Source organism: Rhipicephalus sanguineus, chromosome 4, assembly GCF_013339695.2.
Source record: "Rhipicephalus sanguineus isolate Rsan-2018 chromosome 4, BIME_Rsan_1.4, whole genome shotgun sequence".
NCBI lineage: Eukaryota > Metazoa > Arthropoda > Arachnida > Ixodida > Ixodidae > Rhipicephalus > Rhipicephalus sanguineus.
The window spans coordinates 170,788,636-170,806,606 of NC_051179.1; the positions used below are offsets into that span (position 1 = coordinate 170,788,636).

General features: G+C 49.6%; 1 protein-coding gene across 1 annotated transcript; it reads left to right on the top strand.

Moving 5' to 3' along the window:
* The first annotated feature begins 933 nt into the window (after positions 1 to 933).
* Positions 934 to 15,640, top strand: LOC119391838 (uncharacterized). The gene is made up of 4 exons (XM_037659487.1): positions 934 to 1,064; positions 7,973 to 8,228; positions 8,672 to 8,791; positions 15,515 to 15,640. Exons 1-4 carry the CDS (start codon positions 934 to 936, stop codon positions 15,638 to 15,640), a joined length of 633 nt encoding a protein of 210 aa, XP_037515415.1.
* Positions 15,641 to 17,971: the final 2,331 nt, after the last annotated feature.

Genomic DNA, 17,971 nt, shown 5'->3' on the forward strand with positions numbered 1-17,971 from the left:
TTACGTCTCGCGTTCAACTCTCTCCTTTCCCCCTTGTACGTCATTTTCGTGTATATGTGGTGTCAAGGTATAGTCCATAATGACCACTCGACGCCTGGAGTAGCAAGCCAGGCGATAAACCACGCTAGCGTCCTAGCGTCTTCTGGATCATCACCAAAAAATTGCACGTACTAAAGAGTACCGAGAATTTAAAACCAAGAATAAGGGCTAACGAAGGAATAACAGCGCGCGACATTGGGATACCGCTGCCAAAAGTAGATAAAAATTCCCTAGATTAACGCTTTCTTGCAAGAAACAAAAGGGCGACGAATGCAATTGGTCTAGGGTCTTTGGCCGTTACGCTGGTAGGCCTGCCGTGGCACCGGGCATAGGCGTGCGCACAGGGGGGGCAGGAGGGGGGCGGCCGCCCCCCCCTAATCACCTGAGCGGGGGGACGCAAAATCGGCCCCGTACATTGAGTTACCTAAGGGCGGGGGGGGGGGTCGCAAAATCTGCCCCATACATTGACTTAGTAAGGTGGGAGGGCGCTGCGATGAACCTTTGCCCCCCCTAATGGGGAACCCTGCGCACGCCTATGGCACCGGGCATCAGTTGGCTGGAGCGTGGAGGCAAGCCAGCGAGTTGGAGGCGTTTTGTCTCGCTAAGGTTTTCTTTATCAGGATCCCTTTAGTGTGTCAAACGGAGATAGCCGTGTTTCAAAGGTAAATCGCGAATCGTGCAGTGTCATGTTGAGGCAGTGCGCTTGCTTGTGTGACCGAGATAGGTTCGATGGCCGTAGTATGGGGCGCTAAAAGCGTCGCTTCCCGCCTTTTTTGTTAAAGCCAATGCACGAATGTGATTGGTAGCATTACATATTTGTTTCACCTCTGTGAGTGTTACTTTTGCGTCGCCTTGTTTACGCTTTGGCCCTTTGGCTCCGCATGACGACAATGAATGGACAACTTCGATGTACTGCGCGGCAAGACCGAGGTGACCGAACAGTGGTTTCTTCCGTTCCTGCGGTCGACGCAACAAGCCGACATTGACCAGTCTGCTGGGGTCACGCTGCCGCCATCCTTGGAAGGGTGAGTGATGCTTCGTGCTTTATACTGTAATAATATGCTAAATCCTTTGCAATTCGTGTTTCTATGTGATTACACTTTGCGCGCCACGCGGAATTGTTTTCGACCCTGTAATTCTGCGTGATTCGTTACTTTATGGCTTTCGGCGGAGTTTTATGAATATTGTGCAAGCCGTGGTTTGGGGAGGGGATCTTAGCGATTACGTGCACGTAGGTTACGCTTTCTGTACGAATAAATGTATGCATACTTGACGTCACGATCGCGCGTTACGTTCGGCATTTTTCGCGCATTGTATGTGTTGTACTTAAATCGAAACATGCAGTTGTGTAGCTTCTCTCGATTGTTTCCTTGTCGACGATGTGCTGCGCTTCTGTCGCGGCTTGAACAAGAAATGTTAGCGAATAAAAAAAGAAGGAAAACCTCGCGCGAACACGATGATGTGCCGGCACTTCTTCCCGCCTGTTCTTTAATTCCGCATATATTTCCCGCCATGTTATCTCGCCTTTTTTTTTTTCTGCGAGTGTTTCCCTGGCATTTATTTTTGAAATATAAATAAATAAATAAATATGTTTATTTACTTTATTTATTTATTCATTTTATAACTCACTCGATTAAGCGAGATATCTGCAGTGCCATCAGAGCTTTACTGTGAGGAAATTAGTCTGCAGTCTTGATGTTCATTCTAGACAGTGTGTACACGTTTCGAACAGCCGTGCAACCATCGTCCCGTAGCGCATATTGACGAAGGGTCCTCTCTATTCAAATGCCCTAAGTAAACTTTTCGTGATCGACGTCGTTATTTTTTTTCCTTCAATTTTTTACTTCGGTCCTCGAGCTAGTTCGCTTTGTTAAAAAAATTACGAATTATTGAACTATCTGTTATGCAATGAATATGCAATTTATCTACATTTGCTCTTTTTCGTGCTTCTTCCGTGTGCTAAACCTTCTAACATCCGTACACTAATGTTTTGTAACCTTTATAGCGTTTGTATAATCGATATAGAGTGCGTGTGTGTGCCTCCTTGTTCAAGTCAACGAACCTGCGCGTCTGTTTAAACTGCTTTCCTTTAAATATGTATCCTGCCTCATTTTCTGCAACAGCCTCTAATGTGAAGCTGTAGCAGTACGTTCAACATAAAAATATCAGTAACGTAACATACATTTTGCTGCAGCCAAGTGCGATTAGTTTGAGAGGAATTTTAGGATAATAGGTGGCTGCATTTTTTTAACGCGATAGCGTTAAAGAGCTCGTTTCGCAGAAATGCCGGCGTGGCATCATTGTTATGCGCGACAAATCGGAGTTATCCGTGAGCGAAAATTGAGAAAATGCGAAAAAAATCAATAATAATAAAATGGCGAAGCTTGCATTAAGTCACCGCAAGCCTTGAAACAGCGGAAGTGGACGATTCTGAAGTCTAATCTGGTTGCTAGGGTTTAGCTAGGTTAGTCACGACATATATGTACGGCTCTAGAAACGCCAGAGGGGAGTTACTAGTAGAGTTGCAGAACGCAATAATTACGCATCTTGAATACCTTCTACAGAAAACGGGCTACTCGTAAGTGGACGTGGGACTCCTAATGGCGAAACTAAAAATGAAATAGACTTCAAATGTGCGGCCACCCGGGCATGGACAGGAGTTGGAAGTAGTTAACAAGATCCGATGCAGTGGCCATAGAATGGTGAGATCTAGAATTCAACTAGATGTGAAGAAGGAACGGCAGAAACTGATACGCAAGAAGCCGATTAATGAACTAGCTCTGAGAGGGAAAGTACAGGATTTCAGAGTTTCACTTCAGAATAGGTACGCGGCTTTAACCGAGGAGGAACCGACCCTAGCGTTGACGCAATAAATGATAATCTGACTAGTATCATTAAGGCGTGTGCAGTGGAAGTCGGGGGTACAGTCGTAGACAGGACACTAGTAAGCTATCCCAAGAGACGAAAAACCTCATTAAGAAACGTCAAGCTATGAAAGCCTCAAATGCAACAGACAAAATAGAGCTGGCGGAGCTTTCGAAGTTAATCAATATGCGTAAAGTAGCCGACATAAGAAGCATAATATGGAGAGAATGAGCACGCTCTAAAGAACGGATGAAGCCTCAAAGCTATGAAGACAAACTGTGCATAGGCAAAAATCAGATGTATGCATTAAGGGACAAGGAAGCAAGGTCACAAACAATATGGATAGAATAGTTGAGGTAGCGGAAGAGTTCTACAGAGATCTGCACAGCAGCCGAGGCAGTCAGGATGATAACGTAAGGAGTAATAGCGCAGAGGAATCTGACATCCCACCCAGTACTGACAGGAGAAGTAAAGAAAGCCCTAAAGGGAATGCAAAGAGGCAAAGCAGCTGGTGAGGATCAGGTAACATCAGACCTGTTGAAGGACGGTGGAGAGATTATGTTAGAAAACTGGCCACCCTGTATACGAAGTGTCTCTCGACGGGGAAGATACCAGAATCTAGGAAGAATGCCAGCATCATCTTGATCCATAAGAAAGGGTACGTCAAGGACCTGAAAAATAAACAGGCCCATCAGCTTACTGTCGTTGTCTACAAGCTATTACAAGAGTAATTGCTAACCACAATTAATACGACATTAGAGTTCAATCAACCAAGGGACCAGGCAGGATTTTCGGACAGGCTTCTCAACAATAGACCATATTCATACTATCAGTCATGTGATAGAGAAATGCGCGGAATGCAAGCAACCTCTATACATAGCCTTCATAGATTACGAGAAGGCATTTGATTCGGTGGAGACATCAGCAGTCATGCGGGCACTGCGGAATCAGGGTATCCACGAAGCCTATATAACATAATGGAAGAAATCTACAGCGGATCCACAGCCACTATAGTCCTCCATAAAGAAAGCGACAGAATCCCAATAAAGAAGGGCGTGCGACAGGGAGACACGATCTCTCCAATGATATTCACCGCGTGTTTACAGGAGGTTTTCAGGGCCCTAGATTGGAAGAATTAGGGATAAGAGTTAATGGAGAGTATCTCAGTAACCTGCGATTCGCTGATGACATTGCATTGATTAGTAACGCGGGAGACGAAATACAGAGCTGTATTTCAGATTACTGAACTAGATACGGAAAAGTAGAAGACTAGGTCTGAAAATTAATATGTCATAAAACTAACGTAATGTGGAACAATCTTGGCAGAGAACAGCGCTTGCAATTAGGTGGCAAGACACTGGAAGTTGTAAAGGAGTACGTCTACTTAGGACAGGTAGTAACCGCGGAGCCGAACCATGAGAGTGAATAACTAGAATAAGGATGGGATGGGGCTCATTCGGCAAGCATTATCAAATCATGAATGGTAGTCTACCACTATTCCTCAAGAGGAAGGTATATAACAGCTGCATCTTACCGGTACTTACCTACGGAGCTGAAACCTGGAGACTTACAAAGAGGGTTCAACTTAAATGAGGACGACGCAGCGAGCGATGGAAAGGAAGATGATAGGGTATCCTTGAGAGACAGGAAGAGAGCAGAGTGGGTCAGGGAACAAACGGGGGATTCAGGATATCATAGTTGAAATCAAGAAGAATGGATATGGGCCGGGCACGTAGCACGTCGGCAGGATAACCGGTGGTCATTAAGGGTAACCGATTGGATTCCAAGAGATGGCAAACGCGTGAGGGGGAGACAAAAAGTTAGGTGGGTAGATGAGATTAAGAAGTTTGTAGGGTATAACGTGGCAGCAGAAAGCACAGGACCGGGTTGATTGGCGGAACATGGAGAGGCCTTTACCCTGCAGTGGGCTTAGACAGGATGATGATGATGATGATGATATGTCCAAACTCCAGAACCGAGCGTTTGCACCACTCATAGATCTACGCGCGCGTCGTCGTTAAAGTGTGGCCTCCATCGCCTCGGGCTCTTCTCGTAGCCGCCGTTGCCTTTCCCGTTCTCTAGTATAGCAGCTTCGCGCTAGTCCTGCCAAGGCTGTGATTTCCATTTCTTGGACTAACTGTTGCCTTCTTCATTCTTAGTGGACCACTGGTGAGTATTGGGATTTGCCCAATTTCTGTGGCACATATCCGTTTAAGATGACGATAGTTTTGGTAGGCCGCACATAACAGCTTCACTCTTAAAATCTTCAGTTCGAGTGAGATTGCAACCCAGGCATACTGGCCTGGCAAGCAGGTGTTCTACCACAGAGCGACGCCATTGCTTTAATCTGCTTCAGAAAAAACACTATATGGAATGCCATGTAGTGGGAGGAGTCTCCCTTAAGGCATGTAATATTGTGTGGCAAAAGTGTAAAATCGCTCCAGGCGTCAATACATGTGAATTGTGCAACGAGTGGGCGTTTAAAGGCCCGGTCATTCTGCCCATTAGAAAACGCTCAGACATTAAGTCATCCTCATAGCAAAAGCATCAACAAAGTGAGCAGCTGCGTATGGTCGCGTGTTGCATTACGGACGAGTGGGTCCTTCCCTGATCCGAAAAAATTAGAATTATAACGTAATGGGCACTTCGCAACTACACTTCCAGTAGGCATTCAGGATAGTTTGAATCGACCATGTTAACGCGCACAGACGTTCGTTCCTTGCGCCACTGTTGAGGCATACGCGCAGATGGCCACGCTATCGCGTTTTACTCTTGAAGGCAGGCCGAAGCGTCCTACAAGTTTTTTCCAACTTCAGCTGCTGTTATCTACACGACCATACTGGGGTGTTATACAGGACTGGGCGTGGAAAAGGTGTGTGGTCGGATACCCATTTATGTGCGTGCTACGTGCTTGTGCTTCGATGCGTGAGTGCAGAGGCGTTAGTTAGGAGGGTGGGTGAGCGGTGACATTAAAGCTGCACTTAACCCATCCCTGTGGGCGCAGGGGGGAAGGAGGAGAACGAGGAAAACATTTATTCAGCTATATACAGTGAGAGATGTGGACGACGGGGTGAGCCGGATGGGCCCGCCCTTCACAAACACTAGGAGGGATCCCTAGTCCGGTATACCTGTCGCTGCCGCGGAGGCCCGGGTCTAGCCACCAATGCCTGTTGGGCTTCGAGGTCGGAGCAGCCGAGCAGGACAGCTTCCCAGTCCTCTCGGGTGGGGGAAGGGGCGTGTACTTAAGCGGCCTAAATTATCGGCTGAATTTTGTCCTAGACATGTAGTATAATACTCGAATGTAACTTCCGTTACAAAGTTTTGAATTTGGAACACAACCATAGCAGATCTAATTTGTGGTAAAATACCCCACCACTGCTGCCTGTCGGATGAGGTGATGGTATCTGACCCAAGTATGCATTGAATCGTTGGCGCGTGGTTTTCTATTCTATGTTCTTCGTAGCTTTTTTCTTGCTTTACTTGCTTTTACCTTTGTTTTTTGCATTCTATTCTGTATTTCGCGTCCCTGACGTCAGACCCGTACGGCATTTGTTCGTTATTATATGGCCTTCTTGATATCTATCTATCTATCTATCTATCTATCTATCTATCTATCTATCTATCTATCTATCTATCTACTATCTATCTATCTATCTATCTATCTATCTATCTATCTATCTATCTATCTATCTATCTATCTATCTATCTATCTATCTATCCTATCTATCTATCTATCTATCTATCTATCTATCTATCTGTAGAGGTCACCACAATCATAGAGTTTCCTAAAATGACCAAGAGGGAACTCTTGCGCTGCGATCGTTCAGCCACCATGAGAATGATGGGTAGTACACGGATTTGCCTAGTATTCGTGCTTGTGGGCTTAGAACGCACTTGTGGCTTTGTTTATTGCTATGCTTTGGTTTTCTTTCGGATAAAGAATGGATCGTTGTGAACTTCGTGACCAGATTTGAATCGGTGAGCCTAAAGAAGTTAAAGTGGTGAAGTGAAACTGCTGATTTTTGCTGAACTTTGTTTTGCGACAAAGCGGAATGCAGGCGACGCGGAGCCAAACGGAGCCAAAAGAACGAAGTTTAGACAAATCCGTGTACTACCCATGATTCGCATGCTGGCTGAAGCGCGATGCATTGCAGCTCCCATACACACTAGCGCCAGAGTTCCCTCTAGTAAGTATTGTAGGAAACTCTATGACCACAATGATGCGCAATACTGCTGCAAACTCAACCCTCGGGAGAGCGTCGCCCAGTCGCATTCGCTTCGAGGTCAATGACGAGTACCGAACAGCGTTACAGCCAGACCGAAAAAAGAAGCTTTGGCAGCAACGTGGGCTATCCAAAATTCGACGAGTTTGTCCGTGGCATCACCTGCGACGTCGAGACCGACCACTTGCCTCTCGTTTCACTTCTGGGCAAGATGGAACTGGATATGTTGCCGCCTCGTATTCAGAGACTACGGCTCAAGACAATGCAGTACCAGTTTCGCATGCTGCACGTGCCAGGAAAACTGCTAGCAACAGCAGATACCTTATCACGTGTCACCCACAGGGCATCTATTCCTGTAGACACGGTCGAACTAGCTTCGCAGCACAAGTAGTCGGCTGCATGTCGGAAGTCTTGCCACTCCGCCACGAAGATGTACGACAGGCACAAGAATCCGATGGAGAGTGCAAGGCCCTCATCTCCTTCTGCCAGCAAGGTTGGCCACGAAAGACCAAGCTACCTCTGCATGTGTCGAAGTACGCCTCCGTGGCGGACGAGCTCTCTGTCTGCGACGGTATCCTGCTGAAAGGCCCCCGATTGTCATCCCATCGTCTCTTCCGCCAGCGGTCTTGACGCTGCTGCACGAAGGCCATCAGGGCATCAAGAGGACCAAAAGCCTAGCTCGGTAGTCGGTTTGGTGGCCGGGTATCTCAGCAGACATCACCTCTCTCGTCACCAACTGCGAACAGTGCCCTTCCACCCGGGTGAACCTTGCAGAACCCCTAGTCTCCACAGCTCTACCTGGACGTCCCTAGGAATTACTCGGAATGGACTTTCCATCTCAATAGCCAGACGTTCCTCCTGGTGGTGGACTACTACTCGAGGTTCCCCGAGGTGGTGACCTTGAGAAGCACTACAGCTCGGGCAGTCATCGATGCTCTCAAAAGCGTCTTCGCACGCCACGGAATCCCGCAAGACGTCAGGTCGGACAACGGCCCACCGTTCTCGTTGCAAGAGTTTGCAGCATTTGCAGCGTCTTATGGCTTCAACCATGCGACCAGTAGCCCACACTACGCCCAGTCAAACGGAGAGGCAGAGAGGATGGTACGGACAGTCAAGGACCTGTTCCGCAAGTCCAAAGACCCTCACCTCGCTCTGCTCATTTATCGGGACACTCCGGGAGTCGACGGCTTCAGTCCAGCCCAGCTGTTGATGGGACGTCAGCTGAGAACCAGAGTCCCGAAGCAAAACTCCCACCTACGTCCCAACTGGCCGCCTAGGAAAGATGTCGCCAAGGATGCGGCCTACAAGCGGTAGCAGACCGACGACTACAATAGGCATCGCGTAGCTCGAGACCTGCCACCTCTCCAAACGGGTCAGCGTGTGTGGGTGCGCCCTGATCAAGTGCAAGCTACGGTCCTCAGCCCGGGGCAAAGGCTAAGAAGCTACATGTTTGAAACAGACCGAGGTGGTGTTCTACAGCGCAACCGCCGTCACTATAGTGCCTTTCGTGCCTTCTGCCTCCTGTGGGGAATCGCTGCCGACAGCTGCACAGCAACCATCGCCACCGCAGCAAGTTCCCCTTCAGGAACCTCAGCCAGCCAACAGCGTGGAACCTGCGGTCCCCCAAGGGCAGCCTTTGCAACATTCCCCAGCAGCCAGGGACCGTAGTGATGGTGTTACACGAACCCGTTACGGCCGGCGCGTTGTTCCAACCGCGCCGTTTGAACTTGTGACATTGCGATGTGTGTGGCGTCCTCCATCCTCCCATCGGACTTTCTCAAGGGGGGAGGTGTAGAGGTCGCCACAATTCAGCCCTTTGATTAGGCCGCCACTGGAGCGTGGTGCCCCCTGTTACTTGCATGATATATGTTTGTGCCCCAATAAAGTGTGGGTTCCACTTTCGTCCGAGCAGCAGCGTGTACGCGTCAGTCTCTGCGTGCCCGTGCCCCTGCGGCACTAACCACGCGACACCATCCATCCGTCCGTCCGTCCGTCCGTCCGTCGTCCATCCATCCATCCATCCATCCATCCATCCATCATCCATCCATCCATCCGTCCGTCCGTCCGTGTCCATCATCCATCCATCCATCCATCCATCCATCCATCCATCCATCCATCCATCATCCATCCATCCATCCATCCGTCCGTCTGTGCGTCCGTCCGTCTATCTATCTATCTATCTATCTACTATCTATCTATCTATCTCTATCTATCTATCTATCTATTATCTATCTATCTATCTATCTATCTATCTATCTATCTATCTATCTATCTATCTATCTATCTATCCCACCCCCCCACCCCCCACCTACCTACCTACCTACCTACCTACCTACCTACCTATCTATCTATCTATCTATCTATCTATCTATCTATCTATCTATCTATCTATCTATCTATCTATCTATCTATCTATCTATCTATCTATCTATCTATTCTAGGCAGTGTCTCCGTCCACCCGGTCGACAGAGACATTAGGTGGGGTAAAGCGTTCACATGACAGCGATTTTGCTCCAAGAGCGGAGCGGCTGCCGTCGCGGGAGCCCAAAAACAGGTTTTAAGAGCGACCAGTGGACGCTCTTAACGCCGGCGATGAAAAAATCGCTCGCGCAGAGCGTCCGCCCAATGTCAACCAATGGCAGAGCAGTACATGGGGAGCACGTGACTGCAGGGGTGGAGTCGAGGAACGAGGCGCGCACGCCCGGAGGGACTCGCTTTCCTAGCCGACGACATCCGCAGTAACGAGCTGGCACTGTAGAAGTGCCGTTCTTTTCCTTTTGTTGTTCTCTACGGCGCTTCCGTCAAAGCAGACAAATCGTGGCACCAACATAGGTCCGGTCATGGGGACCCTACGGCACTCCGCACTTGTAGTTCGCAGCACATGCTGCTGTTTTTTCTTGTTTACCACTCGGGCCCAGCACGTTCGAAAAGTTTCCTGTTTTCTTTTTTTGAATGGTCACGTACCCCGATGACGACAAGTGCCGCCGCCTCTTTACTGGAATGCCCATAGGCAGAAAGAGAGACGAGCTCCTTCACAAACCCACAATATCGTCGACTGGGCCGCTTGCATCTGGTTGCCGGCCCAGACGGCGCACCAACGCCTTGCGGCATTCGAGAGCAAAAGCCACCGAAAGCCGCGTGAATTAAAGCTTGAAAACCACAAAAGTCAATTCCTTCTTTTGCTTTTCCATGGCCAAGTGTATGAGCGTGCAACAAGACTTGCGTGGTAAAATAAGAAAGCTGGAACAGAAATAAACGTGACTACTGAAGTCGTTTAATTGCACTCTGATACACTGCACATTTTCATCATTCAAGGTTTAGGCGCGTGAAAATCGAGCACCGTAGTAGAAGGCTGGTGAAACTCGCAACCCAAGCGCACCAAAACAAGCGAACTCGGAGAAAGGAAATCCGCGGACAACGGGCGCTTTCAGCAACAATCACTGCGCATCGCAGAGGTGCGCGCCGCGCAAGAGCGGTGCATGTGAAACGAAGCCGCGTCTGAGCGTCCTGGTGCCGCTCGATCGCCGCGGGCCCCCGCCGCTCAGTCGCTCGCATGTGAAACAAGGCCGTGGACCGTTAACTTCTTTGTCCGATAGTACTTACTTCACTCGCCGAACGGCAACATCCATTTTCTCCGCCGTTCTTTCTCCCACGGCTGGCCGGGGAAAACGGAACAATCGGATGCCAGACTGTCCTTCACGGCTGTGGCAATCTTTGACGCAGCAGTAGCGGCGCTTGTTGGCTTTCGTCCCACTCGAGGTACCGGCGGTACCGGTGCCACCCAACGTTACTAGAACAAACTCAGTTTCAAAGCTCCGTATCGTCCGTATCTCCGCAGCGGAGGAGGGTGGTCCGAACGGCGGTCGCGAGAAACTAGCGGCGCTGCAGTTCCGTCTTGCGCCACTATCGGCGCGTCGTCTGCTGCCACGGCATAACGCTGCGGCGCTGCGGTCCGCCGCGCAGTTGCTCGCGGCAACTGCGCGGCAACTTTCTTATTGTACTAGTTAGGTGGATACTTAGGTGGATATGCATAAGGTCGTCTGTATGCATTGGCCCGCGTACGTTGTTCATTGATTAGCTAAGAATCGATGTTCGGTCTATATTGCCACGCCCACTTCTTGTTTTATTTTGATGTATTCGGGTTTGACCAGCAAGGACAGTTATCAACGCTCGACGCTGTCCGCAAAGCAGTGTTCGAGAAGCTTCGCGATTGTAATAGATCGTTTTGGTAAGATCGCGCGCTGCACGCGAATGTTCCAGCTTGTCGAGAGATAACGCCGCCACCAGCGATATCGCTGGAAAGTTCGATAGCACCTGTATAAAAGCCGACGCGCTTGACCGCTTGTCACTTGATCGACGGTCGACGCTCTGTTCGCCGCTATCAGTGTATTGCTGTAGTTTGACTTTCAGTTTCCCGGCCACAAGTTTGGCCAAATAAAGAGTTTCATCTCGGACCATGCTGACTGCTTCCTTCGTCGACCGTCACGACCCTGTGACAATATTTGAGCTGTCTACATTGCGCTTAACTTGCAGCATAGGAGTTTCTAAGCGAATGAGGGTTTTCAGAGTAATTTTTATAACTACCACCACAATTTTAGCCGCTGCCGTCTTATCTAGACCAAAACAACCCAACACGTTTGTGAAAGCCTTTATAGTGTGCAAAGAAGCGTACTTACTCGAGATACAAAAACGTTCTAAAAAACCGTACTCATGTTTCTACAATTTATTGAAGAAAACTTTCTCGAAAAACATCACCAATGCTTCGCAATGTTTACAAGACACGTTTTCGCGACGGTTTAAAGGGATACTGACCCAAAATCGGAAAATTTTACGAGAACTCGGTAAATGGAATCTCAGTCTGCGATTACATCGAATAAATGTCGTCTCTGAGCAATTTTTTCAGCGGATAGTTGTATTTTCGGTGTCTCATCTTTCTACGTCGCATTATTCTACGGTGCCTTAAACAATTCGAACAGAATCGGCGTGATGTGAGCACCGAGCAGTTATTCGCGCATACTCTGTCCGCTAGAAGAGTCGTCAGTATTCAACTTCAGTTTTTTCAACTTCACGAGCAGATGTTCCATGCCCGCAGCACTTCTTACACTGTACGCCAGCCGTTTGCGTTCGTGCTGTAGCCGTTCACTACGCAGTTAAACTGCTCGTCAACTACAACCATCTTTTGCACAAGTAAGTCTCGTTCTCGAAGCAAAGTATGGGATTGGGCTAGTTGGTATTCCATTATTAAACTGCTCAGCGCAAAAACTTGACACGGTACACATAGAAAAGACGAGGGCCAGCGCTGGTCCTCGTCTTTTCTATGTGTACCGTGTCAAATTTTTGCGCTGAGCAGCCCGTTACCGAGCCGTCGAGTGTTGTCGCGGGCGCAGCCACTAGGAGATGGCGCTATGTGTACCGCATCACGTGACGAGTGGAGGATCGGGCGGGAAGACGCTCGCTGGGACCGGGGTGTGTGATCGTGTCTGTTGAGCTAACATGTAGCCGGCGCGTGCCCGCGTGCTTTAATCCTTATTAAGTCATTAAACAGTTGTCGTTTATCCGTCTGCTCGTTCGTGTGCTCTGTTCTCGACCACGACATGGCGGCAGCGGCGGGATACGTGGAGTCACGACAACGCAGTGAAGAAGGCACCGGACAAGTAGGCCTAACAAACGCCGGCACCGCAACACGGAACTTTGCAGCACCCATGGCAACGCCTACAGTGCCCGCAGCTCAGCCTGCAACGCCGCTCAACCCTTTCGTCGTCGAACTGCCGGAAAAGCTCGACTTCGGAGACCCGAGGAGTGGAAGCGGCGGTTTACACGATGGGAAAGGTACCGCGTCATCTCAGGTTTGAAGAAACAAGACGACGAAACCAGGTAAACACACTCATTTACGCGATGGGCCGTGAAGCAGAAGATGTCTGGCGTCGCTCAAACTTTCCGACGCTGAGAAACTCAACTACGACGCGGTAACACGAGCGTTCGCGAAACATTTCGTGCCGCGGACGAACGTGATATATGAGCGGGCGAAGTTCAACAGCCGGAAGCAAGAAGCGCATGAGTCAGTCGACGCGTTCGTAACCGAACTCTACAGACTAGCCGAAACCTGCGAGTACGGAGATCTGAAAGAAGAATTGATCCGCGATAGGCTCGTGTTCTGTCTCGCAGACACGCAACTAGCGAGAAGCTGCAACTTAACGCCGAGCTGACTCTTGAAGCCGCCGTCACCGCTGCACGCAACTCCGAAACGATCAAGCAGCATCAAAAAGATCTACGGGCCGCAGCAACAGACGCCTGCGGCTATAGGACGCCATGCGTGGATGCTCGAAGAGCAAAGGAAAGCCAAATCAGCGCTCTCAAAAACCACAGCGCGATCAAACGGCGCTGACGTGCAAGTGGTGTGGCTCAACAACGCACCCACCATCACGCACTATGTGCCCGCGAACGGGAAAATTGCAGTGCCTGTGGCAAAAAGGGACACTTTGCCGCCGTGTGCTTGTCTGCCTCTCCGAGGAAGAAAAAGAGCACCCACCAAGCCGTTTTGGAAGAGGTTTATTTGGGTCAATTGAACGACCAACAGGACTCTGGGCCGTGGAGGACTGACTTTACAGTAAATGGCTTGCCAATGAAGTTCAAAGTAGACACCGTGCAGATGTTACCGCTATACCTACAAGCCTCTACAACGAACAAGTCATGGGCAACCTGAAGCAGGCTCAGAAACAGCTGCTGGGACCTGGCCCGGACCAAAATCGCAACAATGGTCTGTTCAGCGCAACCTTGTGCTGGAATGGCCGAGTGTGTCAAGAAGAAGTTTACGTGATCGACAAGTTACACGATGCACTTCTCGGACGTCCTGCAATCAAATCATTGGATATCCTTCCAAGCCTCCTCGAAGTCACAGCGTCAACAAGCAAGGTCAGCGACCCTGCCACATTCTCTGCCACTACCCCAACTTGACTACAGGCCTGGGTCTTCTCAAGACGGAATACAGGATAATATTACTCCCCGATGCCAAGCCAAGCGCTATTACGTATCCGCGGCGAGTACCCCTGCCCATGCTGCCCAGTGTCAAACGTGAGTTGGAGAGAATTGGAGAACCTTGGCGTCATTAGAAAGGCGACGAGGCCACAGAGTGGTGCGCACCTATGGTATTCGCGAAAAAGAGAGGAGGCGAGCTTCGAATCTGCGTCGACTTCGGAGGGTTAAACAAGAACATTTTGCGGGAACGAGTCGTAATGCCCACCGTCGATGAATGTTTGGCCAGACTTGCCGGAGCTACATGGTTCAGCAAGCTTGATGCAAGGGCTGGTTATTGGCAAGCTCCGCTAGCACCAGAGTCCCAGAAGTACACCAACTTTTCTGACGCCATTCGGCCGGTTTCAGTCCTCCGATTGCCCTTTGGAATTTCGACAGCACCCGAGTTTTTTCCAGAGAGAAATGCTAAGAGTTCTAGAAGGCATTGAAGGCCAGGCGTGTCTACAAGACGACATTATAGTGTTTGGCCCTTCAAGGGAAGGAACATGACGCACGACTGCACAAAGTACTGCTAGCGCCTGCAAGAAGCTGGCATCACCTTGAACGCAGAAAAATGCGTACTACACCAGCAGTCAGTGAGATTCCGGGGACACATTGTGTCGGCGAATGGTATCAGTGCCGACCCTGAAAAGGTCAGCGCACTATGTCACCTAGCAGAGCCTACAGATGTAACAGAAGTGAGGTCCTTCTTGGGAATGGCCAACCACTTGGCCAAGTTTCTCCCCGGGCTCTCGCAGCTCACAAAAACCGTTACGTGACCTGCTTCACAGCGACGCGAATGGTGCTGGGACAAGCCACAGCAAGAAAGCTTCAACGCCGTCAAGAAGCATTGACGACGACCTCCAGTGCTTACTCACTACGACCCTTGTAGTCATCACACTGTGTCGGCGGGATGCATCGTCGTACGGTCTTGGAGCTGTCCTCCTTCAAGAGACAGCGGGTCAGAGACTTCCAGTAGCCTATGCCTCAAGATCCCTCTCTGACACGGAGACGCGATATGCGCAAATAGAGAAAGAAGCACTGGCAGTTACATGGGCCTGCGAGCATTTCCGCTCCTATCTGCTTGGTCTGCAGTTTCACGTGGAAACTGATCACAAGCCACTGGTGCCATTGCTGTCATCAAGCCGCCCTGGACGAGCTTAGTCCCACGTCTGCAACGGTTCCGTATGAGACTCCTCGAGTTCGATTACACCATTGCCCACATCCCAGGCAAGGAAATGCATACTGCCGATGTGCTCTCAAGGAAACGCAGAAGGAAACGGACAACAGCAGCCAAGGAGCCTCAGCAAGGCCGTCGTAGAACATGAAATTCTCACATTGGAACTTCTGCCTGCTTCCCACGATATGCTTGAAAGGATAAGGCAGCACAAGAGAACGATCCTGTTCTAGCAAGAGTTAGGGACTACTGCACGACGTCGTGGCCCAAAGAAGTGGCACTACCTCCGGACGTGCAGAGGTTTCAGCATTTGCCCATGAACTGACACAAGTGGATGGCATTTTACTCAAAGGCAGCCGCATTGTCATTCCACCAAGCATGCAAAGTGATGTGCTAGAACACTTGCATGCCGGTCATCAGGGCATTGGGAGATGTAGGGCTCGAGCCACTCAATCGGTGTGGTGGCCAGGCATTAACCAGCACATCCAAAGTTATGTGTCAAGATGCCCTGTCTGTCAACAACACCGTAAACCACACGCCGAGCCTATGATATTCTCCCCACTTCCTAAACACCCATGGGAAGCGATAGGAATCGATCTCTTCTGTGTGGATGGAGTTAACTACCTCGTAGTTGTGGACTACTACTCACGTTTCTTTGAACTAAAAAAGTTGAAGCGTACCACCACAGAGAACATAACACAAGCACTGAGTCAGATCTTCGCGCGCTTTGGGGCACCGGCTATCATACGATCAGACAACGGCCCTCAGTTTGCTTCGGCACAGTTCAAAGCGTTTGTCAAGCAATGGGGATCAAGTCACGTAACCAGCAGCCCCTACTTCCCTCAGAGCAACGGCGCGGCAGAAAGAACAGTTCAGACTGCTAAACAGCTGATCAAGAAATCGCCGAACATCCACAAGGCTCTGCTCGCGCATAGAGACACGCCAGGGAAAGAAGGATTCACACCAGCGGAACTCCTCATGGGAAGGCGCCTAAGAACCGACGTGCCCGTGCCACCACACGTGCTGAGGCCACAGTGGAGCACCGTAGAATTTACTAAACGAAATGAAGCCTACAAGGTCAAGCAGGGCCAACAATATAACCGGAGACATAGGACTTTGGCAAGAGAGCTCATTCAACCGCAGACAGCCGTCCGCATTCTGTCTGGTACTCCAACAACAGGGACCGTCATTGGGCCAGCTCACACGCCTCGTTCGTATGTAGTGAGCACACCTGGAGGTCTCACGAGACGCACCAGCAAACATCTCCAGCCGCTACAACCTGTGGCGACAACAAGAAGTGGACGAACCGTGAGAGCTCCTAGTCGGCTTGACCTGTGACAAGAGCAGGAGGTCACTTCAAAGAAGAGGAGGTGTCGCGGGCGCAGCCACTAGGAGATGGCGCTATGTGTACCGCATCACGTGACGAGTGGAGGATCGGGCGGGAAGACGCTCGCTGGGACCGGGGTGTGTGATCGTGTCTGTTGAGCTAACATGTAGCCGCGCGTGCCCGCGTGCTTTAATCCTTATTAAGTCATTAAACAGTTGTCGTTATCCGTCTGCTCGTTCGTGTGCTCTGTTCTCGACCACGACAAGTGTAAAATATTCCGCACATCTTGTTCAATACCTCGTCGAAAAATCTCTCGAAAATCCACTGCTTTGAAGGCATAGCGATAGTTGACAACTGATCGAATGTGATGTAACTCTCATTCTCGGTAGCGTATATAGGTAATCGCCTGCCTTTCGTTTTGCTGTTCTATTTCTGGCGGCTCCTCCAAATTGGGCACTGCCTGCGTAACTGCTGATACTCGACCGAATCAAGTGCCTTCTCGTAATCTATGAAGGCTATATATAGGGGCTGGTTATATTCCGCGCATTTCTCTATCGCCTGATTGACAGTGTCAGTGTGGTCTATTGTCGAGTAGCCTGTACGGAATCCTGCTTGGCCCTTTGGTTGACTGAATTCTAATGTTGTCCTAATTGTATTAGCTACTATCTTTGTAAACAGCTTGTTGACAACGGACAGTAAGCTGATCGTCTGCAATTTTTCAAGTCCTTGACGTCCACTTTTTTGTGGATTAAGATGATCTTAGTATTCTTCCGAGATTCGGGTACCCCCCGTTAAGAGACATTTTGTATACAGGGTGGCCAGTTTTTATAACACAGTCTGTCCACTCTTTCAACAGATCTGATCTTACATGATCCTCACCAGGCGCTTTGTCTCTTTTTCCCTCCAAGGCTTTCTTATTTCCCCTGTCGTTACCGGTGGCATGTCCGATTCCTCTGGGCTACTACTATTTCTTACATTATCTTCCTGGTTGCCCCGCCTAGTGTACAGATCTCCGTAAAACTCCTCAGCTATTTAAGCTATCCTACCCATAGTGTTAGTGCCTTTGTCTTCCTTGTCCCTTAGTGCATACATCATGGTTTTTGCCTGTACCCAGTTTTCTCTTCACCGCTTTCAGGCTTCGTCAATTCTAGAGATGACTAATAGAAACATGGGACAAAATTTGTCCCGTGCGAGCCGGGGCCGTGTCCCCGCCCCTACAGCATAAATTAATAAAACTTACAATTCGGCTTCCTAGATGAAGTTCAGGACGGTCTATGCTATTCGCGGATCCATTTGGAATCAACGTCCATCGACACTGTCGACCAGCTC